The following is a 10,305-nucleotide window of genomic DNA, read 5'->3' as shown; positions in this document are numbered from 1 at the left end:
TAAATACAACAATCTCACAGAAATAAGACACAAGAGACATTATATTCCTTTTTAAAGATGATATTGTCAGTTTGGCAGTTCGTTGATGCTCCAATGCAGATAAAAGAAACAATGTTTGTTTGTTTGTTTGGACGGTGCACATTAATACATTCTGTAAATGCGTCACAGCTTTTTCATCTCTAGTCTCTGGACAGATGTTACAAAGTCACCTGAAGTTATTCACCATTCATCATTTAGAGGATGCAGAAACATAGTAACATCATGCATTCACTTCATTGTAAAGTACTATGAAGACAACATGCAGATCAAATAGATGAAACACGGACTAAAGACAAAATTCATCTTCTTTACTTTTTTTTTTTTAAACTATTTATTTAATTATTACATTTTAGATTTATAATATTTTCTTACATCTATTTTTGAAGCCCCTCCTTTCTGTCTTTGTGTCTTCTTCAAGGTAAAAGGCAGTCACCATGTTAACCCTAAAACACAAGGTTTTCAAAATAAAAGTTGTAATATTTTTTAATACATAACTGTCCTGTGTTAGCTGGTGATGCTGGTTGGGAACATGTATTTATATTCAGGTGTAAGAGACAGTAGAGATGTTTAGTGGTGTGTTAGTGTGAGGTTCTACTACAGTAGAGTTTATAGAAACACACAAATCAATGTTCTGCTGTGGACGTATTCTAGACTCCTAAAAGAATCAGTTTAAGTTTTAAGCTTCATTCAGAATGTTTTCACCTCTTTACCTTTCTGTTAGAGAACTGAAGCTGTTATCTTTGATCTCTACAAACACACCAGACTCCATTGAGAAACCAGTGATTGTAGAACTCAGAACTCAGGAGTTGCTGCTCTACTGACCTTTGTGACGAACAGAACTCCATATTTCCTTCTCCTGTCAATCTGCTCAGGTTCCTCTTCAACCCGTCCTCCTGTCTGGACGAACACATGCTCCAGTTCAGGTTCCTGGGCATCCTGATGGGCGTGGCCATCCGCACCAAGAAGCCCCTGGACCTCCACCTGGCCCCGCTGGTGTGGAAACAGCTGTGCTGCATCCCGCTGATGCTGGAGGACCTGGAGGAGGCGGACCTCCTCTATGTGCAGACGCTCAAAAGCATTCTTCACATTGAAGACGGCGGCATCACCGAGGAGAACTTCCATGAGGTGGGAAATCCCTTTCTTGATTCTTTTATATATATATATATATATATATATATATGAGATTAAAGTCAGAATGTTGTGATACTTTACTTTGAAGGACATTGAAGCTGTGAATTGGTTCCATTTTGATTTCATTTCTTTTATCTTATTTTTGCCCATCTATCCCGACTCTTTTCATAAGAGTATATGTAACTTAATTATTTGATATAGATACATATTGTATACCCACATTTAAGGATCTTTAATGTTTTTGTTTGTGTGTATTTCAGTAAAAAAAGAACATTTTAAATGTCGAGTCTTGTTCGATCTCTAGTTTAGACTCTAAACATTAAAGAGGAGATGCGTCAGTATTTCAAACTCTCTAATTGAACAAGTCGACTCTTCATTTAACCACAGAGAGGATTCTCAAAGGAGAGAGAAGGTGACATGTATTCACAGCTGCATATAGAGTCAGATTCATGACTCACATTTTATTGCATATAGAATCTCCTGCAGGCCTCGGCAGTCAATCCCGGTGACGCACCGCCGCCCCTCAGCTTCCTCGCTCATCACTCTGTGTTTAAACTTCATCTGAAAACAATAAACCGTCACCGTTAGCGTCCTGAAGGCTCACAGGGAGGCTGATGATCGGCTACTTCTCTTCAGCCAGAGACGTCCTGCAGGAGCTGAGAGACGAGCTAATGATGCTAACGTTAGCTCAGCTGGTTTTTCTGATGACTAAAATCCTTCATCGAGTTAAAAATGAAAACGATCTAATGATCTGTCTTTAAAAAAGTGGCTTAAAACTGGATAAAAAGTCAATTTATGACGCTGCACAAAGAGGATATGACGCCACAGTGAAACGCACCGTTACCTCGATTACAGCTGCAGATTTCTCTGGTTTAGAAGTTGGAAACATTTATGTGGAAAAGCTACACATCTAACCTTTTAAACTGTCCCAAAACAAACACACGCTGCACCACGCCCAGTGAGCGCTGACAGTGAACACCAGTTGATCCTGTTAACAGCTGACAGTCGAACAATAACCAACCGAACGTTGGCCCGAATCAGCGCTCACATTTCAGACTCCGAACCGGTGTCGGAAACGTGCGTGAAGCCTTGTGAGAGCTGGATGTGAGCCCTGCTGGATGAGCACGCACACACACACACACACACACACACACACCACAGAAGGCCAACGTATCCCCCGGAGCCCCTCTTCTGTCCAAACTCGCCTCACGCAACCCCTCCACCGTGAAGCCCTCAGCGCTGCAGGAACGCCGGGGCCGCTGTCCATGCAGCGTGTCCTGCTGGAGACCTGGCCCTGCTCCCAGACTCTCAGGGGGGGGAGGGGGGGAGAAGCTGCTCCTCTGCTGGCTTTGGATTGAATTCTGCCAGACGAGCTGTCAAATGTCTCACCATGATATTATAATCTGTTGTTGACAGAACCGTGAATACGTGATTTAATTTGAGGGTTTTGTAGCCGATCTGTTGAATCGTTCATTCAGTCAAAGAGAGAAACGCTCTCGCTGACTGATTATTCAACAATTCCATGAAACTTTTGGTTTCTGTCTGACCATAGAGAGACTGAATATACTGACGAGAGACCAGTAACTCTACAGATATGAGCTCACTGATGAGTAACGAGAACTTTCAAACTACATTTGAGGTCATTTAAGCTCAGTTTATTCTCTCCGCAGTGAAGAGACACAGAATGATGTCATCATGGCCGCTGCATCGGGCTGCACCTCCGAGTGTTTGTAGCGTTTTAGAAGCTTTAGAAGAACTCTTAAAACTCTTCATTTGAATAAATATTTTGCAGCCAAATCAAATAGTTTACAGGATATTCAACCTTTATTTCTTTATGAGGCTTTTAATACTTGACTTCTTTATTTGCATGGCTTCTATCGGGACAATGATGAGTTTACAGATAATGATAATCCCTCCTCTCTATTGTGGAGGTCAGTTTATTACGTGTAGCCGGTTACACCTCCAGTCTGTTCATGTCTCTGAGTCACACTAGTTGTCTTTTGATTGAGTAGAAACGACTTCACGCTACGGCGCTGAGAGCGAGTACAGACGAAGCTTAAACCACCTTCACCAGAGTTCTCCTGTAAAAAACATCGCGGTCACATTTGACCTTTGTGACCACTGAGCTCAAACTGCCACGAACGACATAATAAATATTATTCAGAGAAACGAAAGAGATTTCAGAGAGAACGGAGAACAGGGAAGTCTTTAAAAGAAGAGTTCTCTCCAGATGAATTAAACATCATTCAACCTGAACGCTGCTTCTCTCTTCAGTTGTGACTCAAGACACCGGAGGTCCGGATGTTCATAATGTTGCAATAAAATGATATAAATCCTTAAATACATATGTAGCTGGAGAGATATGAGAGATATGTGATGCTGTCTGTTCAATGAGGAGGCTCTCGTGCATCGTCGTCTGTAGTCATTGTTGTGTCGTGTTTCTAGTCTCGATGAATAGTGAAACATGTTGCGTTACTCTCTGCCTCTCAGATGATTCCTCTGGATTCCTTCGTCGGGCAGAGTGCCGATGGAAAGATGGTTCCCATCATCCCCGGAGGAAACAGCATCCCGCTCACCTTCTCCAACAGGAAGGAGTACGTGGAGCGAGCCATCGAGTACCGGCTGCACGAGCTCGACCGACAGGTACACAGTCTGTGTACTTATACTCTGGCACAACTTGATCAAAGATGGTACTGCAGTACCAGAGTATTGGTACTCGTGCTGCAGAGTCTTTTACTTCAACACTTTTCTTTGCTTTGAGCACCTCAAACATTTATATTCACCTTCCCCCTCAGGTGGCGGCGGTGCGTGAGGGCATGTCGTGGATCGTGCCGGTGCCGCTGCTCTCCCTGCTGACGGCCAAGCAGCTGGAGCAGATGGTGTGCGGCATGCCGGAGATCTGCTGCGACGTGCTGAAGAAGGTGGTGCGCTACAGGGAGGTGGACGAGCAGCACTCCCTGGTGCAGTGGTTCTGGCAGACGCTGGAGGAGTTCTCCAACGAGGAGCGGGTCCTCTTCATGCGCTTCGTCTCCGGACGCTCCCGGCTGCCCGCCAACACGGCCGACATCTCCCAGAGGTTTCAGATCATGAAGGTGGACCGGGTGAGTCACGAGTCATGTTTAATGCATCGGTTACTCACCATATGCAGAACATGTTGAGGTTTGTGCAGCTGACATGGAAGAACAGAAACACACCTTTGTTTTTCTTTAAATCAGACGGTAAAGATGCAGACAGGAAACCGTTCAGCTGTCAGGACGTCTCTTTGTCCACTCGTATAACGATGTTTACCATCTCAATAGTTTAGGAAGCGCTTGCTTTGACATTTTAAACATCAATGTTGCCGTCGATCGTGTTCATTTCATTGTTGGAAGCTCAGTGAGGTCATCCTCTGTGTGAACAACAGGCTGTTAGTTAGAAACCCGTCTGATGACTTAACTGTTTGTTTCTGTGTGTGTGTGTGTGTGTGTGTGTGTGTCCGTCCGTCCTCCACAGCCGTACGACAGCCTGCCGACCTCTCAGACCTGCTTCTTCCAGCTGTGTCTGCCTCCGTACTCCAGCCAGGCCGTCATGGCCGAGCGGCTGCGCTACGCCATCAACAACTGCCGCTCCATCGACATGGACAACTACATGCTGTCCAGGAACGTGGACAACGCGGAGGGCTCCGACACGGACTACTGACACACACACGCACACATTTATACCCACGAGTGACGGGTGACTGTATTGTCTGAACACCATCGCTGCACCAGTCGAAGGAAAACTCCCGAGCAGGCGGGCCACTTTTTAAAATCCATTTTATGTACTTTAACATCACAGAGTTTCATTTCTCCTGGTGGTTTATTAGCAGTTTTTAAATGACACAACAATCCACGCGAGAAGTGTGTTTCGTGTTAACTCTTTGGTTGCTCATTACTCCACATCCCATTTTCAGGGTTTCTGCATGGAGGTTTGTTTATTAGTTTGGAAATGTGTATAAAATATTCAAGCAGGTGGCCGAAGAAAAGAATATTGTACATTGTGTAAAATGCTTCATTAGGAAAATGTTTTGCATAATATCCATATTTATTGTGTTCATTGCCGATGCCGAGTTTCCCAAAGCATTAAACAACAACAATAAATGCTGCACAACTGATCTGCTGTCGTGTGTTTGTTAAAGAAAGACGATCGTTTCCTCAGATTTCACATTTATTTCAGAAGTACAAAATATCACAAAGGCCGTCTCTCACGAGGAGAAACTATTTACACGAAGGAAAGAGCTTCCACACGTCTGAGTTTAGTGTGCAGACCGCCGGCTCCGGTTAAAGGAGAGGTTTGGGTTTCTATCTCAGTACTCTGAAAGACTCGGTCGCTGTGAAGGACTTTACACTCCATTCATTTGCATGTCAATATATTTTTTTCGGATGTTTTTGTCAAACGGCAAACTCTGTGAACCTCCGTTAGTTAATGAGTTAAACCAAAACAGCAGCATTAGATATAACGGACGACTAGAACAAAGATGTGAATTGTGTCCTCACAGCGTTTATGAAGATGAGTTATAGATTACTGTGAGTTTTGTATTCACATTAACTGAAATCCAAACCCATCGTTTAAATGGTGGGAGACGTTTGTAAACGTCCTCTCTGGGTCTGTGTGATTCTGTTCAGCGGCCTGAAAGAAGACAAACGGATCAAAGTCTTTAGTGTTGAAGGTTCCACTTGTTCGAGAAACGTTGCACCTTTAAAAAAATAAATAAAACAAAACTGCAGATTCCAAGCTAATTAAAAACAAAGACTTCTTTCCACATCATGGTATCTTCTGTAAAAGAAGGAAAAGCTGAGTTTAGTTTGTTCTGACCCGACAGGAACGGTGTCCTGACGGGGTCAAACCGTGTCGTTTCTGTCAGCATGAGGTCGAGGAATGTTTAAAAAAAAATCTAAAGAGAAGCAGATCAACCAAGGTGTCAAAGAGAAGAAGCCTTCAGCTCGTGAAATAAATCTGCCATCATAGTTTTAACCTCTGACCTCATTAGAAGATGAACTCAAATATTAGTGAAGACGTTTAACATTTGTTTTCTGACCCGTCGTTCACGTCTTCATCACACTCCGACTCTTCTGCTGGAGAACTTGACATCTGAGCGTCAATTAAAAATCAAGACGAACACAAAAGATGTAGAAGACTTTGAAACATGCTTTTTTTTAAGGCCTTGTAGTTTCTTCTGTGGAAGCCACGATGAGATCCGGTCTCACGAGGAGTCCTCTCTCAGGACCACCAGCCCCCGTCCCCCGCGGTCCTGAGGAGAGACGATGCTCTCCTTGGTCTGCAGGAGTCTCTCCAGACACGGCAAGCGGATCTTGAAGGGCGGTGGCGGTGATGGCCCCGAGTGCGAGTCTGTGCTGGAGGAGACGGCGGCGTCCTGGGTCACTTCCTGGCTGCTGATGCTGCGGCGTGCGGGCGGAGGGGAGGTGGGGGCGGAGGAGGCGGCGGGCCGGCCGGGTGTCGGTTCGGGCGTCTTCAGGACGGTCGACGCGTGGCGCCGCCTGGAGGAGTCGGAGGAGCAGAGCGCCGCCGCAGAGGATGGAGGAGGAGAGGAGGCGCCACCGTGATGCTGCAGGAGAGAAGAAGAATCACATCAGTACCACAGCGTTCAGAGGATCCATCAGTGACATAATATCTAGGTGTTCTTTAGTGTAGAATCACCTGAAACTAAGAATCATTGTGTTTTCTGTAGCCTAGCATGAGCCCTTCATATCACATACGGAGCGGGAGGCGGAGTCCGCCAAGTTGCACCGCCATGTTTCTACAGAAGCCCAGAACGGACAAACCAAACAGTCTTTCATGTTTTTATGTCACCTGAAGGCCACCGTAGTTCTCTTTGAAAACTGAGGTAACGTGAGCTCCAGAGTTTAACGCCGTGGTGCTGCCGGCTGACCGCCGTTGTTCCTAAAGTGGTGTTATTATGGGATGGATGGCCTCCGAGCGTACCGTTACCACGGCTTTACTGTCGGCAGGCTCACGTTACCTTCTGCAACCTCACCACTAGATGTCACCACATCCTACACACTGTCCCTTTAAATCAATTAAAAGTAAATGAATTGTTTAAATGTTAAGATGTTGAGCAACAAGCCTTTCACTAAAGACTGTAGTTAAAACAAGCAAAAATAAATGTACATACAATAAATATTACACATTATGTGACTGTCAGCGATAACCAACAACATTGTTTCAGTCAATCGTTTTAAATTGCGTATTATTAATATAATTATTATTGAACCGTTCTCTAACCAGGTAGGTCCCATTGAGATTACAGTAATTCAAACGACTTAAACACAAACGTTTAAAACAAATTAAAACCACAGAATTATATTCCTGGTGGAAGACAAACGACTTAAACTCAAACTGAATTAACATAATTATTGAACCACATATGTTGTATCAGTACATTTAAATAAACAACTATCTGAGAAACTGGACAAGCGATCAAAGATTGATGAACTCAAATAATCCAGTCTTCAGTAAAACAATAACAAGAATACGTGACTTTATCAACTCAAAGAAAAGTAAAAGCAACGACGGCTACGATCAGAAAGATGAGAAATGTAAACCGTCTACGAATATTACAACAACAACAAAGAATTGATTTGTGGTGCTGATCTGAGAGCAGCTGGACCTCCTCCAGTGGACTCTGGATGAACGTGAGTTTACTCCACAGATGGTTGAGAGGCCGCTCTGGTTTTCCCCTCATCGTGTGACTTCTACTCTTCTTATGAAACCATGAACTCGTCGTTCTGTTACATAAGGTGCTTCTCTTCCTCAGAGACCATAATCACAAGATTACCTTCAGCGTGCAGGATTGTTATCTTACTCTGATGTATTTTAGGGCTTCTTATTTTATTCTTCAAAGGATCTTTTATGAAATGTTCTCGGAGCTCATTGGGACATTTAACAGTTCAAAACTCAAACATTTGTTTTACCGTCAAAGGAACAGTTTCACATTTGAAGAAGCTGCTTTAAACATGACTAAATACTGTATTTATCGTTGGATTTACATCGTTCCGACGGTCCTTGAACACATCACGTGTGACAAACACTTCTATAATAAAACGAAACGAAGATTAAAAATGTGATATTTCCTCAAAAACATTTTATTCTTCATGTTCTCATTATAAATCTCTCCTCTAATAAAGCGTTCACTTTAACCAGAGTGTGTAAAAACATTAAAGTGTGAAACTATGAAGTCATGATTCATCTGAGACCAACAGTCATGTGACAACAAATCTTCACCTTCTGCTTCTTAGCAGGAGAGCCGTCGTCCGTCTGCGTCGGGTCTGATGTGATGTGAGGGAACCAGCTGTGAAGCATTTCTTCTATCTTCAGTATGAAGCTGAGGAAGCGTCCGCTGGAGGAGAGAGGAAACAGGGGTTAAGGAAAGGACTCAAGGACTCACAGCAGCCATTTGTACATGTCATAGCAGAGGAAACAGATTCAATGGATGAAACTAATCGTTGTTTGTTCCACACAGAGACGCTGCCGACAAAGACGGGAGAGAAGAAGAAGACGGAGTTAGTAAACGAGGGATTTAAAATACTTCAAATCAAAAACATGAACACGACGAACACTAAAGTTAATGTAACTTTTTGTAAACTAGAGCAAATTCTAGAGTCTAAAATACGTCCTCAGCAGTACATTAGAGAGATAGATATAGACTTTATTTCAGACTCAGGGTCCAGAGAGACAAATACATAAAATGACACACAAACAATAAAGGTACATCGGTCGAGCAATGCCTCACAAAGAGACCGCTGTACCAATGTGGCCACAGCTGGGACTGGTAGCGTGTGCTACTAAACCTCATGTTAGTTAAAACCAATATGATCCAATATGAAAGTCTACATTACTTTGTGTGTTTCTATAAACTCTACTGTAGTAGAACTCTGACTGTAGAGAAGAACCTCGCACAAACACACTCCTAAACATCCGATCTGTCTCTTTACAGTCAAAAACCAACTCCAGCTGTCTGATGAATATAGAATCCAGTAAAGTGAAAGTACTGGAGTACTTGGTGAGCAGGTGGATGAATGTGACATTGGAGGAGTTTCCAGCTGCAGATTACAGTCGCTGCCCTGCAGCTCAGATGGCTGACGGACGTCTCGCCAATGGACGTTACATAAGCCTCATAAAGCCGCTGCCAACACATCGGCTGAGGGGCTGCATCTGATTGGTGGACGGCATGAAACGGCACAAAGACTGAATAAATAGAAAGCTGGGGGGGGGGGGGGGTAATCTTAGTACGTCCACATTCCTCTCCGTCTGTGTGATGCTATCTGACGGCAACATACAAGCGTTACATGACGTGTGAGGAGGACAAGTAGAGCATGTTCAGGTCCACATGTGACCACGCCCACACACACACACACACACACACACACAAGCAGCAGAAGGACCTTGTTCCATTCACAGGCTATAAATAGAGCAGTAAGCTCACCGAGGCCCCGCCCACCGCTCACAGCATCACACACACACACACACACACACACGCATAACTAAAATAAACATCTGTACTGTGAAACTACAGTCCAATAAAAACACCAGGTGTTAAGAAAAATATATTTTATGACATATACTATAACTTTTTACTATATATTTACGATATATTATACAATAACTTGTGTTATATTTTATGACATATTATTTTATAACGTTTGTTATATTTTATGACATATTATTTTATAACTTTTGTTATATTTTATGACATACTAAACCGTGACTTTTACTATGCTTTTACCAATTTAACATTGTTATGACTTTACTGACTTTATCAAATGTGTTAAATCATGTTTGGAGCGACGTTGTTCTTGGAGGAAAGCTGGACATCAACGCGTACAGAAGTACCAATGAATCAAACACTTTTCATCTTGTTTTTTGTAACTGTTTGAGCTCAGCGTCAAAGAAAACAAACCTTCACAGGCGCTTAGACTTAGATATAATTCACTGCCGTGTGTTTTAATCTGAATAGAATCTGTACGCTCCTCACACAGTCAGCTGTCAATCACAGAACGTCTTTTCTACGGTTGACGGACGCCAGCTGGAAACCGGCTCTGTGACATTTGTGTTACAAATCGTAACACAAATTACGATTTATACTCAACGTCATATTTT

General features: G+C 43.2%; 1 protein-coding gene across 1 annotated transcript in view; it reads left to right on the top strand.

Moving 5' to 3' along the window:
• The window catches only part of LOC142938307 (putative E3 ubiquitin-protein ligase HERC1), a 66,134-nt gene extending 60,832 nt beyond the window's left edge, over nucleotides 1-5,302 (top strand). The window contains exons 74-77 of the mRNA XM_076081596.1: nucleotides 912-1,164; nucleotides 3,661-3,813; nucleotides 3,966-4,271; nucleotides 4,663-5,302. Of these exons, the coding sequence (XP_075937711.1) occupies nucleotides 912-1,164; nucleotides 3,661-3,813; nucleotides 3,966-4,271; nucleotides 4,663-4,848 (898 nt within the window). The 3' untranslated portion in view covers nucleotides 4,849-5,302. The remainder of the gene's footprint in view (nucleotides 1-911; nucleotides 1,165-3,660; nucleotides 3,814-3,965; nucleotides 4,272-4,662) is intronic.
• Nucleotides 5,303-10,305: the final 5,003 nt, after the last annotated feature.

This window comes from Anarhichas minor, unplaced genomic scaffold (assembly GCF_050575085.1).
Source record: "Anarhichas minor isolate MPS153535 unplaced genomic scaffold, ASM5057508v1 ptg000082l, whole genome shotgun sequence".
Lineage (NCBI taxonomy): Eukaryota > Metazoa > Chordata > Actinopteri > Perciformes > Anarhichadidae > Anarhichas > Anarhichas minor.
This window is presented reverse-complemented; position numbering and strand designations above follow the sequence as displayed.